This window comes from Saccopteryx bilineata, chromosome X, assembly GCF_036850765.1.
Source record: "Saccopteryx bilineata isolate mSacBil1 chromosome X, mSacBil1_pri_phased_curated, whole genome shotgun sequence".
Lineage (NCBI taxonomy): Eukaryota > Metazoa > Chordata > Mammalia > Chiroptera > Emballonuridae > Saccopteryx > Saccopteryx bilineata.
This window is the reverse complement of record NC_089502.1, coordinates 63,441,162-63,460,031: the sequence shown is the minus strand read 5'-3', so window position 1 is coordinate 63,460,031 and position 18,870 is coordinate 63,441,162. Positions and strand designations below refer to the sequence as shown.

At 35.2% G+C, this 18,870-nt stretch overlaps 1 protein-coding gene across 3 annotated transcripts in view; it reads right to left on the bottom strand.

Moving 5' to 3' along the window:
* Positions 1 to 9,990: 9,990 nt before the first annotated feature.
* Positions 9,991 to 18,870, bottom strand: part of NRK (Nik related kinase) — a 180,625-nt gene continuing 171,745 nt past the window's right edge. For 2 of the 3 annotated variants that reach the window (XM_066249843.1, XM_066249845.1), the window contains 3 exons: positions 18,338 to 18,497; positions 14,783 to 14,922; positions 9,991 to 13,034 (listed from right to left, as the gene is read on the bottom strand). In XM_066249843.1, coding sequence (XP_066105940.1) covers positions 12,939 to 13,034; positions 14,783 to 14,922; positions 18,338 to 18,497 — 396 coding nt within the window. In that variant the 3' untranslated portion in view covers positions 9,991 to 12,938. The remainder of the gene's footprint in view (positions 13,035 to 14,782; positions 14,923 to 18,337; positions 18,498 to 18,870) is intronic. The other variant, XM_066249844.1, reaches the window with a different exon arrangement.

The window sequence follows — 18,870 nt, the reverse complement described above, 5'->3', positions numbered from 1 at the left end:
ATTGGTCTGTAGCTTTCTTTTTTTGTGCCATCCTTGCCTGAAAACCTATACTTTTATTAACAAATTTCACCTTAATAAATTCAATAAAGAGTAAAAAAATATAAGAAAGTATATATGAGTCACCTATCTGTTTAATGGCTTGGATCCAGAATATATATGGGCTTCTTAAACTCAACCACAACAAAAAGAGAAATTACCCAATTAAAATTTGTCAAAGAATATGATATATATTTTTCCAAAGAAGATGTACAAATGTCTAATAAGCATCTGACAAGATAGTCAATACTATTAGTCTTTAGGGAAATGAAAATCAAAGCTATAAAGAAGATGATAGAGTGTGGCAAACCGTAAAAAAATTAAGCATAGAGTTACCATATCCCCCAGCAATTGTACTCCTAGGTACATCCACAGGAGCAATGAAAAAATATATATACATAAAGATGTATGTGCAAAGGCTCACAGCAGTGTTATTTCTAATAATCCAAAGTAGATACAACCCAAATGTCTACCAACTGATAAATGGATAAATAAAATGTAGTATATCCATACCATGGAATATTATTCAGCAATAAAAGGAATGAGGTACCGTTATATGTTACAACATGAATTAATATCAAAAACATTTTTCTAACTGAAAAGAGCCAATTGTAAAATGCTACGTATTGTGTAATTTCATTTAAATATACTATCTAGAGTAGGCAAATTTATAGAGGCAGATAGAATATTAAAGTTTGCCTAACTAAGGTTGTGAGGGATAATGGTGCGTCACTACTAATGGGTATGAAGTTTCTTTCTGGGGTGATAAAATGTTCCAAAATTTGTTTATGGTGATTCTTGCACAATTTGTATTGATATTAAGATAAAATATATTAAGAGCCACTGTATTGTGCATGCAAAACAGTGACCTTTATGATATACAAATTAAATGTCAATAACGCATTTTAAAAAATGAATATATAAAAAAATAAATATACCATGTAAGCAGCAGGTAATAAGAATTTGGATCTCAGAAAAGTGGTTCAGACTTAAGATAATTATTTGAGGCCCTGGCCGGTTGGCTCAGAGGTAGAGGGTCGGCCTGTCGTGCAGGGGACCCAGGTTCGATTCCCGGCCAGGGCACATAGGGGAGGCGCCCATTTGCTTCTCCACCCCCCCTCCTTCCTCTCTGTCTCTCTCTTCCCCTCCTGCAGCCAGGGCTCCATTGGAGCGGGGGTGGCCCGGGCGCTGGAGATGGCTCCTTGGCCTCTGCCCCAGGCGCTAGAGTGGCTCTGGTCCCAGCAGAGCGACACCCCAGAGGGGCAGAGCATCACCCCCTGGTGGGCAGAGTGTGGCCTCTGGTGGGCGTGCCGGGCGGATCCCGGTCAGGCGCATGCGGGAGTCTGTCTGACTGTCTCTCCCCATTTCCAGCTTCAGAAAAATGCAAAAAAAAAAAAAAGATAATTATTTGAGTGCTGCCAGTGTATTAATGACTTTAAAATGCACAAAAATAGATATCACCTAAAAACACTGTAGGGAGAAGAGATGTAAGGTACTAGAAATGAGCCCTGAGGCACTACATTTAGAGATAAGAGAGATGAGAAGAAACCAAAAGAGGAGACAGTAAATGATCAGAGTAGTTAGAAGAGTTGTTTAATTTTTTATAGCCATAATCAGCAGCAGTAATGATGCAGGAGACAATTCAGGAGAAGGTGGTATCCCATGAACCAAGAGATGAAATTGGGCCTTGGCCAGTTGGCTCAGCGGTAGAGCGTCAGCCTGTTGTGCGGGGGACCGGGGTTCGATTCCGGCCAGGGCACATAGGAGAAGCGCCCATTTGCTTCTCCACCCCCACCCCCTCCTTCCTCTCCATCTCTCTCTTTCCCTCCCGCAGCCAAGGCTCCATTGGAGCAAAGATGGCCCGGGCGCTGGGGATGGCTCCTTGGCCTCTGCCCCAGGTGATAGAGTGGCTCTGGTCTCGGCAGAGCAACGCCCCCTGGTGGGCAGAGCATCGCCCCTGGTGGGCGTGCTGGATGGATCCTGGTCGGGCGCATGCGGGAGTCTGTCTGACTGTCTCTCCCCGTTTCCAGCTTCAGAAAAATACAAAAAAAAAAAAAAAGAGATGAAATTGTTTCAAGAGGAAGTAATCAATTTTGCCAAACATTGCTGATATGTTAACTAAAAAAGGACTGGAAAGAATTAGCATTGCATTGAACAATATAGAGGTCACTGATGAACTTGACAAGAGCTCTACAGCTCTTTTCCTGGAGTGGTGAGTTTGAAAGTCCGATTGGGATGAATATAAAACTGATTTGGGGCAGAGGAGTTTCAGAGACTCAATGTGATACATGGGTAGATAAGATGGTGGAAACATATGACTTTATTTTCTTGGTGAAGTAAGAATACAGGTCACCTAATACAGGCCACCTAATACAGGTCATTAGCTGAAAAGGAGAATGAAAGAGGAGATTTTAGAGGATTGTAAAGACAGAAAAGAAAATATGAATTTATCATCTCTAAATGTGAGTGGGAAGAGTAAGTAGACTAAGGAAATGTAATATAAGTTGCTGCATGACTTTCAGTCATAAATTTAAAACATGTGACCCGTTTATATAGTTGTGTATTTCTTATAGCCATAATTAGCTGCATTGATGTGGTGTGAAGGAGATAAACAGTTGGATTAAAGGAAATCTGTGACTTTGACAACCTAAAGAAAGGCAATGGAGGTAAGGGTCCATGCAAAGGATTGTTTATGTTGATAAAACATGAAATCTTAGCTGAATAAGAAATTGAGAACTTCTTTGGGTGAGAGTGAAGGACAGTAAAACGGTGTTAGGATAAATGGATTTTCTGTTCATATGAGGAAAAATATTTTTTGTAGTCCAGTGATAAAGTCTGCTCAAAAAATGAAGTGGTGGTTTGCGAGTGGGATAATAGAAACCAAGCTTATGAAAGAAGTGTAGTTATTGCTAATGATATAGTTCATTACTGTGAGAGTGGGTGGTTGAGATAATATAGTCAAATTTATTTGGATAGGAAGTAACAGATGATGGAATAGCAATATTAACAGAATCATATAAGTAGATATCAATTTTACCAAGAATTAGAAGTGGTGTTGGAGGAAATGACAGTTAAGTAGTGCTAAAATTTTTAAGTAATAATGAGGAATGATGTCGGTGTCTATACTTTACTGTAACAAAGATGAGCAATGGGTAGTATAGTTTGATAGCAAGAGATTAATCAGTGGAGGTTGTCATGGAGAAAGCAGGGATAATAAACTAAAAAGAGACAGTTGTTAGGCATAAAAGAAATGATAAGGACCATAGGGAAGTAATTGTAAAGAGGATAATGAGAGATCATTTCTGGACTACTTCATCAGTAATATTAGTGTCTTGTTTTCCAAATTTTTGTTTCTATGATTATATTAAGTCAAATTCTTTTATATGTAAGTGACAGGATTACTAATTGTTGTCTTAATTTGTTCTCACTGAATTTTCTCTCCCCTAGTTTATGGAAGGTTCCCTTTTCTTTTTAATTTTTATTTATTTATTCATTTTAGAGAGGAGGGGGGAGATAGATAGAGAGAGATTGAGAGATTGAGAGAGAGAGAGAGAGAGAGAGAAGGGGGAGGAGCAGGAAGCATCAACTCCCATATGTGCCTTGACCAGGCAAGCCCAGGGTTTTGAACTGGCAACCTCAGTGTTTCTAGGTTGACGCTTTATCCACTGCGCCACCACAGGTCAGGCAGGTTCCCTTTTCTTGGTCAAGTACAGAGGTTATATTCTGAAATGGAAAACAAAAATTGTCTCAAAATCTCTTGTTGGATTTTTTAAGCCTAAACTCCTTTACACAACTGTGTAAGGCAGTGGTCCCCAATCCCTGGGCCATGGACTGGTACCGGTCCATGGGCCATTTGGTACCGGTCCACAGAGAAAGAATAAATAATTTACATTATTTCCATTTTATTTATATTTAAGTCTGAACGATGTTTTATTTTTAAAAAATGACCAGATCCCTCTGTTACATCCATCTAAGACTCATTCCTGATGCTTGTCTTGGTCACGTGACACATTGCCACTAAAATTAAACCCATAAACTAGCAAAATGGTGAAAAACAAAATTTCATTAAAAGTTTTTTTGCTAAGTGGAAAAGGGCCAGTGAGGAGACAGAAGAAGAACCTATGACCTCGAAGAAAAAGAAGGTGAAGTATGGATTTATCGCAACTGGTGATTCTTGCACACCAAAGCCGCTCTGCATAATATGTGGCGACCGGCTAAGTAATGAGGCAATGAAGCCTTCAAAATGCTTCGTCACTTGGAGACCAAGCATCCTGTTTTAAAAGACAAGCTTTCTGAGTATTTTGAAAGAGAAAAGCATGAACAAGAAGGACAGAAACAATTACTGGTGGCCACTACATCAATAAATGCGAGTGCACTGAGAGCATTATACTTGGTGGCTAATCATATTGCTAAGGCTAAGAAGCCATTCACCATTGGTGAAGAATTGATCCTTCCAGCAACTAAAGACATTTGTCAGCCCTGGCCGGTTGGCTCAGTGGTAGAGCGTCAGCCTAGCATGCGGAGGACTCGGGTTCAATTCCCGGCCAGGGCACACAGGAGAAGCACCCATTTGCTTCTCCATCCCTCCACCGCACCTTCCTCTCTGTCTCTCTCTTCCCCTCCCGCAGCCAAGGCTCCATTGGAGCAAAGATGGCCTGGGCGCTGGGCCTCTCCTCAGGCGCTATAGTGGCTCTGGTCACAACATGGCGACGCCCAGGATGGGCAGAGCATCGCCCCCTGGTGGGCGTGCCAGGTGGATCCCGGTCGGGCGCGTGCGGGAGTCTGTCTGACTGTCTCTCCCTGTTTCTAGCTTCAAAAAATGCAATAAATAAATAAATAAATAAATAAATAAAAATAAAGACATTTGTCGTGAACTTCTAGGAGAGGCTGCGGTTAAAAAGATAGCACAGATGCCTCTTTCGGCTACCACTGTCACACAGCACATTGAGGAAATAGCAGAGGACATTGAATCACAATTGTTGGAAAGGATTAATAAATCACCATGGTATGCTCTCCAGGTTGACGAATCTACAGATATTGACAACAAGGCAATGCTACTTGTTTACGTGCGTTATCTTTATCAAGAGGATGTGCATGAGTATATGTTATGTGCACTATCATTGCCATCCAAAACCACAGCCACAGAACTATTTAAATTGCTGGATGACTATATATCAGGAAAACTGAAATGGTCTTTTTGTGTCGGCATATGCACAGATGGAGCTGCTGCCATTACCGGAAGGATGTCTGGTTTAACTACTCGGATTAAGGAGGTTGCACCTGAATGCGAGTCTATGCATTGTGTCATTCACAGGGAAATGCTGGCTAGCCAAAATATACCACCGGAACTTAACAGTGTATTGAATGATGTCATTAAAGTTATTAACGACATCAAAGCACACACCCTTTACTTGCGCCTTTTCGAGCAGCTTTGTGAGGAAATGAACACAGAGCACAGACACCTTCTCTTATACACAGAAATAAGATGGTTATCCCAAAGGAGGTCCCTGGCCAGAGTGTGTGAATTATGAGAGCCTCTGCAGAGATTTCTCTCAGAAAAAAAGTCACTGCTAGCAGCACATTTCAGTGACGAGGAATGAGTCGCAAACATTGCTTACTTGTGCTACATATTTAACCTCCTCAATGAACTCAATTGGTCACTTCAGGGGAAAATGACACCTGTCTTCAAGTTGGCAGATAAAGTAGCTGCATTTAAAGCTAGACTGGATTTGTGGGGACGACACGTGATCAGGGGTATATTTGACATGTTTCAAACATTCGCGGGAATTTTGGAAGAGACTGAGCCCAAGCCTTCATTGTCCCAGATGGCGCACTATCACCTGTATTTGCTTTTAAAAAAGTTTTAATTCTACTTCTCAACCACAAAAGACCCATGAATTACCAAGGAATGAATCCGCGATCCATTTGTCAACAAACCAGGTGAATCCAGCATGTCTATGCAAGATCAACTACCGGAAATCGCAAATGACGGCGGCCTTAAAAATATGTTTGAGACTACAGCTCTGCCGGTGTCCTGGATTACAGTCATGGCAGAATACCCCGAAATCGCCACAAAAGCACTAAAAACCTTGTTACCATTTCTGACATCCTATTTGTGTGAAGCGGGATTTTCTGCTGTGACAGCAACCAAAACAAAATTACGGAATAGACTGGACATAAGCAACAAACTTCGGGTGTCATTGTCTCCCATTACCCATAGATGGGACCCTGTCGTTGCAGAGAAACAAGCTCAGGTCTCCCACTGATTTAGCGTTATGGTTGTTGAGAGATAGGCTACTATCTCTCATTCTATAAAAACATTATAATAAATAACCCTTAACTTACAATATTTATAACAATGGTGAGTTGTATTTTTCATGCACTTTATATTTGATTTTGTGTTGTATCTTATTTTTAAGGCATGTTTAAATGTTACCATAGCGACTGGAAAGTGTTTGGAGGCAGAGAGGATGTTACTCATGTTATGTTGTTGGTGCGATGTTAAGAGGACGCTTCTAATAAAGTAGCATACAAGTACACCGTGGATTCATGTTTATTTTTGTTGTCATAGGTTCATGATTGGTAGCAAGCCTGAACCTATCATATTACATATTGATGTCAGACATGAAACATTGTCAGAATAACAAATTTAAATACAGCCTGAATAATGAGGACATGCTCGTTCCTCCTTTAACTTAACCCAATAAATATCATAAGTTCACCAATTATATTTAAAAATACCACAGTTTTTACGTCGGTCGCATAATTTTATTTTGTGCATTTATCCATCCCACCTTAAAGGTTGGTCCGTGAAAATATTTTCTGACATTAAACCGGTCCGTGACCCAAAAAAGGTTGGGGGCCACTAGTGTAAGGTCATTCTGATAAAAGGAAGCAAAATATGCAATTATATTAATATTGAATGAAGTAGAGACAGAAGTACAAGAACTTGGTGAGAGAGCAAAAAATTCACCAGGAATAAAAGAGAATATGAAGAACTGTGGTTAATAAAGCAGCAAGGACCCATGCTCACCCAACACCCAAGAAGACAGGCTGATCACAGTGGATATGATCCTAGATATCAGGGCTCCCTCCTTTGACAGAAATTTCCATGACCCCACATGACACAGAAGTCTGAATCACTGCAAGAAGTAAGCAGTAAGTGTATCAATGTTGACCAGTGTGAATTATAAACCATTGGGGTAACCCTGAATTTTTTGATCCCCCAGACTTTTGTACAATCCTATAGGGTGAATGAAGAAAGGCCAGATAATGATTACGTTTAACTTTTCTCTCAGACTGGTAGGGGAGAAATGCAGTTCAAATAACCATTTCTGGTTTTGGTTTGGTTTTTACATATTTGGGTTTGTGAAGTAAAAATCATAAATACTTCTTGCATTGTCAAGTGAAGAACCTATTTTTCCAGTGTAACATAATCTTAATTTTAACTACAGGGAGAATATTTTCATTTTTGTGTCATCCATTTTGCTTTGAACTTTTTAAATTCATTTCTGACTATCTCAACATGTGAAACTCAATTTCATGGTGTTGCATGTATGCTTTTAGACTTTTAGAAAGACGGTCCCAATTAGCATGCATTTTAATGGTTACCTGTTCACCTGCAAGTCATACACACTCTTTCATCTGCTCAAAAAGTCCCTTCGAGGTATGTCAGTAATTTGGAAACAAAATTTAAATTTTTGGATCAAAAAGTATATATTGACAAGCTTTGATGATTACTAAATATATCTCAGGGTTCTACTTCAGAGTCAATCTTGGGGGGGGAATCATATTTAAACCAAATGTTTGTACAAAACAGCTAGTTAAATAGTTTTTTTGTGCTATTTTTATGTTATTAAACAATCTTTGTCATTAGTCATCATCCTTGGTTAATTACTAAAGGGGCATAGTGGCCCCTTGTGTGTGGCTTTTAAAGGTAAATGAAGCTTAAAAAGATACTATTTTAATTTTATTTTTAGATAATCTTTTTTAAATTTCAGGTCTGTGAGAGAAAATCACTTAAAATTGCCCAAAATAGATAATTTTGGTCAACAGAATACAGATAGTACTTGGATGAATCTAATGGATTTGTGAATTTTTATTTTAAGCCGTTGTATATAAAATAGCAATAAGGAAAATCAAGGTAAAAAAGGCCCAGTTGTCCCTTTATCTCATGTTTTTCTTGAACCTTTGCTGCAGGTTAAGCACCAAGTGATGCACTTTGACATATGGGGTAGAAAAGCTATGAATAAAAGTCAACCCCGAATCTGATTATTTTGCTCATCTATAAAATAGGCAATGGAATGGCTTTGGAAAATATAAATCCATATAAAATCAATTTTACTCCCTTAGAAACCATTCTTTTTAAATTAATTGACATGGTTGTGATCAACATAAGGCATGCCATATAGCACTGTTTTCTAAAACATCTTTGGCTTTTAATTCATTGGCTGCCTGCATTCAATTTTTGGAACTAAAGAGCAGTCATATTCAATGGCTTTATATTATCTCCAAGAATCTGAGGATCCTTAAGTAAGTGCTAAAGTTTCTGTAAATTGTGGGTGGAGCGCAGAGCGCATTCCTAGCAGCTGTGGCTGATGCAATGCTGTGAGAATACTCCAGCTCCCAGAAGCCTCCTGGGCATACCCAGGAAGGAAGCTTGCCTGCTATAAGAAAGTGACTTAGCACTAACCATGCAGCTCCCTGATCTTTTCAGCCATTGGCTTTGAGGAACACACTGTAACACTCTATAGACTGGACCCATCTATATAAGCTTGCTTACTTCCTGAATAAAGTGGATCTGTGTCACGGAACCTGGTCCCCGGAGTCGGGTCTGCGTCTCCGTCGTCCTCACCCCCGGCAAGACTTGTCCACAGTAAATAATAAAGTGCTATTATATTGGAAATCACAGTGTTGGAAAAAGATTCACATAATAAACATTCAGTATTGAAATTTTTAAACCCACTACTCCCTTTGAGTGATAAAATTAATAATTGGCAATTTCTATTCATGAAGTATCCCATCCCTGTGTTTTGGTAAAGGATCCCTAGGATAATGTCCCCCTCTCATCCTTGAAGCATAACCCTGCCCATTCTAATATCAATCTGTGATATTTTTTTTCTTTGGTTCATAACATTGTCCCTCAAGAGTTGAAAGTTTGTGATCAAGTAGAATGAATCAATTTGATTGCAACGGAACACTTTGAATTTAGTCTTAAAAGCCCAGACAAGGTTGTCATGTCTGAGTAACCGGACTCCTGAATGCTGGGCCACACTTGATAAATTGGGACCACATCTACCTGGCCCTACTGGACAAGCTTGATGAACATCTCTCCATAATGTTCCAAGACAATAGATATTCATGGCACTGTGTCTTTAATGCTTCTGTGACCTGCTGAGAGAAGTGCTATTCTCTGGTCCCTGGTTAAAGGCTCAGCTTCCTTGACAACGTGCAATAATCACTCCACCTCCTACTTCCCACCATCAGCCCACACTAAACTTTTTCTTAAATGCTAAAAAAACTATATATCTTTACCCCTCTCTTTGGATTAGGTTACCATTTAGGTAAAGTTCCTTCTCTTCTTCATAAGAATTCAGGACACTAATGGTGGAATGGGAAGGAAGTCAGCAGTATAATATGCTTGGGTTTTACCCACACTCCATGAGTCTGTGTTTGTGTAAATGTTCACACTTGAAGGAAAAGTAATCAGTTTCTAATTCCACCACTATACACAGAAATATTTTAGCCAGCTTAATACAGTGTTACTTGACCAAAATTCATAATGAAACAACAGGCAGAAATCCTAACACCTTTCAATCAGTGCATTGTTACACACTTTAAAGAAATGAATATTTCCTTGAATGAGTCATTCTTCTGAGACATTAGACAAATATATTTCAAATAATGACATCAACCAATAATTTAATTTTTCTTTTATTTGTAGAGGTTGTACAATGTTTCACTGAAGACTTTCTGATGAAACAATTAGCAGTCTAAAAGATAATTTCAATAATTTTCAAAGTTAGAGAAGAGACTAAATACAAATCAATTTAAATAAGCAAATTTTCAAAAAGAATGAAAGAATACCTAAGAGATCCCATTGTATACATATGGCATTATTCCTAGTTTTATGGATACTGTCTTAACTAAGTAAATACTGGCACAAAATTATTAGTGATTAATTTATTTAGAAACTGGTTGCACTGAAAATATTTAAATTTATGCATTCTAATTGTTTGAGTGTGTGTGTGTCTGCACGTGTGTGATTTCTCCTTTGTCTATTTCACTCTTAATCATTATCCTTTCTTCCTGTTTCCTCTGAGTATCTTACCTTACTTCAACATACCTAATCACTCAGTACTTTTCTTGGCAATCTTTTTCCTACATCATTTTCTTCCTTTCAAATATTTCCAATAATGCCTTTTATTTTGGTAAGGGTTCTGGTTAAAAAAAATTAAGGTACACTAAAGTAAAACTGTCCCTATATTACTCACAACCTACCATAACCTTCATGCTTGAAATCATAGGGCTAGAGAATTGGCTTGTCAAAATCCCTCACACATTTCTGTGATGGGCCAGGACTTCCAGGTACTGCTGCTACAAGGGAAGGTGTTGACATAATTTCTTCTATTACTGTGCACAGACTATGAAATTTAATTGTCCCTTCCCTTATTTTAGCTGGCAAAGGATATAGAAATTCTAGATGGATTTACATCTTAATTGAAAATATTCATTACCTATGAACCACTTTAAATAGTTTCAGTCCCATTTGGCTACCCAGCATTCCAATGTTTCTTCTTAATATATGCCCACCTTGCTTTCTTCACTAACCCCTTTTTCCTTAAAGCTCAGTTACACATTTTGCAATCACTCTGGCTTATTTTGGGACAATTCTGTCTATGCAGCCACTATTTTCTGTTCATTAGAATAGCAACCACAGAGTACAATGGGAGTTGAGTTCCTAAAATAGTTTACTCTCTTACTGAATTAAAATATGATTTTAAGATAAAACCTATTTTTGAAACTTAACTTTGAGTAAATATTATTTAAAAATGAATACTTAAAAAACTTGATTCTACATGCTACTTAAAGGAGAAAATTTTCTGAAATTCAAACATAGCAAGCTCCATTTGCTCAGCAATGAGATCCTTGCACAAAGTTCCTCATGGCCTTTTTGGTGTACAAATTTATAATAATGAAAACCACTTCTATAGAAATAATTTGATGTGAAAGCGGTTTTTTTTTCTTTAAACTACTGTACTTAAAAAGTCATGTGAGTTGTAAACACTCAAGAATAAGCCAGTTTCAGGATCACATTATTGTTTCACAGTAACAGAAATGTGAATCACATTTATTTTTTAATTCATGGATTCAGGTTCTCCTAAATTATCATTGTTGAGCTACTAAACTCTTGATATAAGTTGTTAGGAAAATCCAAATCACCATTCCTGGCTCTAAGCTGCCAAGAAAATAATGTGTTAAATGAAATCACAAAATAAGCTGCTTTTGTATTTTGGTTAACCAGGTAGTTTGAAAATTATGATCCCACTAGCATTGTCTTCAGATTTAAGAAGCACTAGAGGGATTATACTGAGGTATACTTTGTGGTAGTTCTGTTGCCTCTCTACTACCCCAGAACTAACCATGGTGTTGAGGATGGATATACAAAAATTATGCTTTTCACCAGGTAGCAGTAACCATAGGTGACCAAAACCACCATTTATAGCGTCGATACATTTCATGATGATAAACTAGCATGGTTTTCAGTATTCTAAATATGTGGACTTAGGTACTTAATTAAATTTATATATATTTTCAGAAACTTTTAAATTTTTACCTATAACATCAAATCCTTATATGTGGACTTATCACTTTAGATTAATTTCCAGTTTTACAGAAATAAAAATATAAAAAAATTAGCAGCCAACGTTTTGGTTGTTTTATTTTTTCACAACTGAATGTCAACTTTTTATATAGTTTAATCTGGGATTCGGAAAATATTTAATGTTGTCTGATAGTCACATTATTGGCCAGATAAGAATTTTGATAAATCAATCAATCCATTCTTGGGGGTAGAATTTGATGTCTGTAGTAAAGTATTAAAAACAACAACAACAAGCTAATTCTATAGTACATGTTTATAAGAGTTGAGTCCTGTATTCAGACTTGCAAGTATATTATTTGGTGGTATTTTAAAAGCTATTGCACATCTTTGGAGGTTCTGAGGAAAAGGAAGTATCTGAGGTTTTCTTCCTTTCTTCTTATCAGGAGAAAATCAGCTTAATATGCGGTGAAAAGAACACAACTGGTCTCTGTGTGCTAAACTGTCATGGAGCAATGAGAAAATGGATGGCCCTTTCCTCTTTATCACTGAAGTACTTTCTCCAGGCATGTAGGTTGTTCAGCTTTAGTATGGTTCATATAAGAGTCATTATTTTCACTTCATAATCTAACCTTTAGTTCTTTATATGACTTTGCAAATTCCTGTATAGTTTGATGCTACTTTTATTTTTTTTTCTGAAAAATCTCATTCAGTGCCAATTCTTTAGAAAGCTGCTTAAAATCTAACTCATTACAGGTTTCCTTACTCCATGTTATAAAATCTGAATATAGATACTGTCCAAACTATCCAAAAATAGTGTCTGAATTCACAGTAACAAAAGTTACAAATTTTGTGCAAAAGACGTTGTACACCATTGGAGTACATAGAGCTTGCTATAGTTAATTTTATATATAAAGCTGCATTTCTCATTACAACTATTCTGTGCTACATGAAAAAGTAAAGTATCTGATTTAATTTTCCCTAATAATAAAAGTGAATGCTTAATTAATCTCAGAAACTTTAATATGCAAAATGCATATTTATGATGTTTATAAATGTTGTAATAAATCGTTGAAAACTTTTAAACAGCATAATTGCTTTGGAGCTCTTCAAGTTTCCCAAGGGTCATAATGTAAACCCGGCTGTGGCGATTGCGCAGGGTGGAGGTAAAGAACAGCTTTAAAAAGAAAGAAAGAATGAATGAAAGAAAGAAAGACACCATCAGTAAATATTTCGTACATTGAAACCTGATATTTGATAGCTACAACTATAATAACTTCAATTTATCTTCATCAACCAATTAAAATAGTAAGCCATACTGTTTTTCATAATAAGACTTGCTCAAATTAAAAAAATTAGAATTTAAAATAGTATATAGTTTAAATTATATATTAAAGCAACCTTTTATCATGTTCTATATAATGGAACTTAATACAATTAAAATAAAATTTGCTTTTTATAAATGACAATTATCTGCTAAATTTCTTGATTAGTTTTGGTAAACAATTCTGTCCTTAGAAAAATCTACTTTTCTTCAGTTTGGCTTTTGTTTTTTAATATAGGGAAATGATTAAGTTATTTTGATGCTATTCCCCATTGTTGCTGATGTATATGAAATTTTCTACTTGGTGAAAATTTAATTTTCTCTATCGATGGAATGCACTAACATCAAGAGATTGATATTATGAGCTAAAATGATTGACTTACAAATATGTTATAAAAATAAGGTCTGTGCCCTAAAGATAATTAGAAGAAAACATGAGACTAAATAGCAAAATAGAGGCCTCCTTGTTGGTACTCAGTCCTTCAATATCCATTTTGGATATTTTTAGAAGGGTTTGTGACAACAGTGGAAATGATGATAACACTAACTATCCTTGACTTAACACATTTTATGTGCCAGGCAATCTGTGAGATGTTTATTATATACACATTATCACTAATTTCAGAATTGTTCCAAAAGCAGATATCCCATTTTGGGGATGAAGAGACTAAAGGCCTAGAAAGATTAATCAAACTTCTGGGTTTTTACACCTAGTCAGACACCAAAGCCCGGATTGAATTCTAGGTCTATTTGATTTTAGCAACCAGTTTTTGCCATTATATCCCTTTATATCGCAAACTAGTACCTTTCCTTGATGTACAGTATTTTACCTTCTGATATTAAGTGAAAAACTCTGCAATCTCTTTTAAATGTGATTTTTTCCTACCCTTATTAGGATTTTTTTCTTCTTGTTATGCAAGACTGTAATGATTTTATTCATTTTTCATCTAAACTCCTTGAATGGGTTGTTAACATTGATCACACTACACAAATAATTGCCAAATATTGATTTTATGTTTAATTCCTGTAAAATGGACATAATAATACCCACTTGTAAAAATTAAATGTAGCTTTAAAAGTAGTTAACACAAACTCGAGTATATAAGTGGGTGTTCAGCATACTTAAGTGCTTTTCTTCTGTTATTAAATTATGTAGGAAACTATAAAAACCAAATTTATTGAAGCATTTTGTTTCACATATACTTCTCACAAAAATTAGGGGATGTTTTATTGCTTTATATTTATTTTGAAATATCCCCTAATTTTTGTGAGCAATATATATTAATATGAACATGAAAAGAACTATGCATTAAAGACAATAATGGATTTTGCACCAAACCAAGTAATGGCTAAGCTTTGCTTAGGACATAATTAGATTCTTTAAATACTTTTTTTGAAGCTTGCTTCTTTCTGAAATCAAATTTCATCATTTACCAAGTCAATGCTTCTACAGCCAAATGCAATATTTTTTTTATCAGCAGTATGTCAATTTAAGAAATTCAGCATATATTTATGGTCAGAAGGAAAGGAATATAAATTTATTTAGTTACTTTTCATTGCTTGTTTTAGGTTTTTCTTTAACTAGAGGCAATAAGTTATACCTTGTCACCTCGGGTACACAGAAATCTCAGCTTCTTAATCGACCTGCGCTTCAGTTCACCTTCCAGAAGCCTTGATTGCAAAGAACGAACTTCAATAGCCTTTTGGCCCCATCCTGTGGTTCTCTGTGTACATTCAAAAGCTGTAGTAAAAAATTAAAAATTAGAAAAATTCAAAATAGTTCTATCACTGATAGAAAATTATAATCAGTGACCACTTGATTATTAAAAAGATGATTATTATAGTTCCAGTAAACATATTATTTTTCCTTCTTCTATAGTCAGTCATCTGGTCATTATGCTGCTCAGCAGTGGTGTTAAAAACAGCTATTTATTTTCAGCATTGTAATCAATACTGAATAACTAGATCTCAATTAATCTCGGTATTCATATTCTCCAATATTACAGAAAAAGCCAAGGGTTAATTCTACCGTGTTGATAGAAGGTCAAATCTATCCACAGCCATTCTTTATTTTCTAGGCTAGTTGAAGCCAGGCATAAGGGTTTGTAATCATGTTCAACCAACACACACGGAAAACTAACTTTTCAAAATTAAACTGTTAAAAAATGACTTGCTCAAATAATGACTTTAACAAATTTAATGCACTTCAATGAATCACTATGTTATAAAGAGATGTAAAGCTAATTTGATATTGTTAATGTTTTCTCTTGGTCAGGAAATTTTTATAAGACTTCAACTTTTGTACCTTGTTTTATATTCCTTGGTGACAATAAAGATTAGGACAACTGCTTTAAAGCAGAAAGCCTAACAATGTAAATAGACATATTGTCAGCCAGTGCTGTAAGGTATTTTTGACACAGGAGGCAGTATGATGGTTAAATGTTTAATTTTAGAGTTCTTATTCTTTATCTACTTTTTGGGAAAACAAATTTCCATAAAGACAATCTTGCACTTAAAATAATATCAAAAATTTAAATCAAGATAAAATAATCTAGAATACACTAAAATAAGGCACTTTCATTCCCATAATAACATGACTAAAATTAGAATTCAACTCACTAGTCTCTATTCATTTTTTTCTATTATAAAGACAATAAACTTTGCATTGATGTAATTAAAATATAATTTAATTTTTTTTCTTATGTTCCTCAAAGGTTCTAAGATACATTGGTTTAAACCAAACTTTACCTGGCCTATATGTACATATATTAAATATGCATAAAAAGACTCATGAAAAAAATTATTAAACCTTTATGAAAGTGACTTTTCATAGGCAGTGTGAGCCACTTTGAATCCATCAACTAAAACTTTCTAAGAATTTATTATTTTTTCTTTTATATTACAATTCAAATATTTATATATATGAAATTGACATAAAACTAATTAAATTACAATCATATTTTCTTGAGGCAATGGTCTCCTAAGGAGACTTTATAAGTCCAATTTTAGACCAGAATTAAAATTACTCCAGATGTAAGTAAAATAAAAGGAATCTACAGCCTGAATAATGGGAAAAAGTAATAGATTTAGTCTATCTGGATTCACCTATGTGAATTTATCATTAAAACTGAATTTTTTTCAACAACCACAGAGAACAAAAACTTCTAAACTTAATGCACAGATTACATGCTGAGTCAAGTACACAATTCATATGGCATTACATAATTTCCAACTTAATTTTGAAACACACTAATCTGTTACTTAACCTAGCTACTGAGCTAACCTGGTTATGATGTGCAATCCAATGATTTGGATGGGAATACTTAGTGATACTTGTTGTGATTGTTAAGCTTCCATATATATTATGAAAATTTATAGAAATAACATTGAACACAGTGAATGTATCTTTAGAAATGTGAGTTTTAGATTGGGAAAATCTGGATCTGGGTTAGTTTTAAATAACAAAACAGTTGTTTTTAGAAAAAAAAAGAAGAGTAATTTATTTCCTTAATATTACTGTTACACTACTGTATTCTTTAGTATACTCTCAAAATACCCTTAACACATAGACCAAAATATCATGTTATTGTAGTGCTATAATTTGTTTTATATATAAAGAGATGGTTTTCAAGTTCTAACAGCTAAAGTATATTTTTGATTTAGGTTAGAAGTTGTTCTAAAGACAAGAGCTATACCAGGTGATTTTTAAGACCCCTTTGATTCTTAAGATTGTATAGTGTCATATACAGGGGTTTGTTCAGTTTCCCATTTGACCTGAATTTTCTTATTCCAATATTTGATTAACAAATTGCTCAAAGAGTACTACTGTAATGGTTAAATCAAGATTCATCATTTTCAGTTTCTTATGCCTCACATCTATTAATTATATTGTAAGCATTTATCTTCCATCACTTTAAAATGGTTTTAAACCCTCTTTGAGTTCTTACCTGTTTGAAGAAATTAGAGGAGGTTTTCAAGACAATCCTTAATACTATGTATGCAAAAAGAAATGATTCTGCAGATGCAATGCAAAGTTCCATGATCCCAAGATGAAAAAACGTCCACTAAAAAGCAGTTCTTTTAAACTGGATTTAATAGCCCCATAAGGATCACATTTAGTCCTTTAATAAAGATTTTAGAAGCTTCTGGCTTCTCTAATGACAAACTACCTTTCTTTATCTTTCTCTGTCTCTCTCTCCCCCTTCTGTTTTATTTGCTTCATTAAACTCCTTCTCCTTCCAAGAATATTTATCCTCCATCAAATCATTCTCCTCTCTCTAATATTTTTACTATTCGTATGCATTCTGTTCCCTACCTAGAATCACCTGTGTAGTCACCAAACCTCAGAGACATATACTAGAGTCTGAAGTTATTCACATTACCCAGATCTTCAGTTCTGCACTGGTCAGGAAGAAAAATTATCCTGTCCTGATTAAAAAGCAGTTTTCTTTATTTTGCCATATGGGTGGTTATGATATTTCAGTGACTAACTGATATTCCAGTGACTCATATTTACCTTTTTTTTTTTTTGTAAATGAAAAGTGATGAAATCTTAGGGACAAGCAATATGTCATATATTCAGTTTGTACAATGTAGGCCAAAGGAAGTTTATACTTGTGAGTATGTGAAACAATTTATTTGATTATTATTTATTAGTTACTGTATTATTTTCCATATGAACAACTGTAAATTTACTTTTGCCGCACCCTGTATTTAATTCTTCACAACACTATTACTCACTAAAAAGAACACTATGGACTATGTGAAATAGAAACATTTTGCTCTTTTTAATGGCTATTTGCCATTCTCCTCAGAAAAAGGTAGTAGACCCCAAATCAATGTAATAGAATGAAGCATTTTCAAAATTTGTGTAAAATCTGCAAGCAAAGGGAGTAAAAAGAAAAAAAGTACTTTGTTATGGAAAGAAATTCCTTTCCTATTTTTATTATATGATTATTGCAAATGAAGAACTAAGCCAAAATCAGTCCTTTTGTAGTAACCTTGTGGATTCATTAAGCATAGGACAACCACGCATAACCTGAGGGAACAACTATGCAGTATCACAAATTAACCCTAAATGTTTGGAGAAAATGGGATACCTCAGGAAATGGAAGCTTCTATGGGAACATGTAAAAGAGGAAAAAATGTATACATACCTACTGAAGATGGTATGTCTTTCCACACTTCAAGGATCTTCTTGAAGAGTTGTTCATTTGGTTCCATAGAAAGGGCTTCAGCATTAAAGGTGAGCATCATGCCAATTCCCAAGGAATCAGGTAAAATGATGATATTCTGTGGTATAATGATTTCCAGGGGCTGGAATTATGTTTCATAAGGATTTTTATGTCCAAATTTAATCACTACTACCTTAATTGAGGCAGATTGGTTGAACAATAAAGACCAAAAGGTGGTTCAAAGTGCAGGAAGGAAGAAATATTTTAATCTCAATATTAAATAACATGCTACCCAACACTTAAAAAGAGCCTTCCTTATGTCAAAAAGTTATCACCATTTAATATTCTCCTTTATATTTAAGATAAATCTTTGAGAAAAGCAGAGCTATATTTCTAAAACAGAGAAATTCATTGAAATTTCACAAAATATTAGGTATAATGATAGAAGCATTATTACTTATTAAAGTTGGGTTCTAGCACATTAATGAATATTTTAGCAATGAATGTGTGAATCA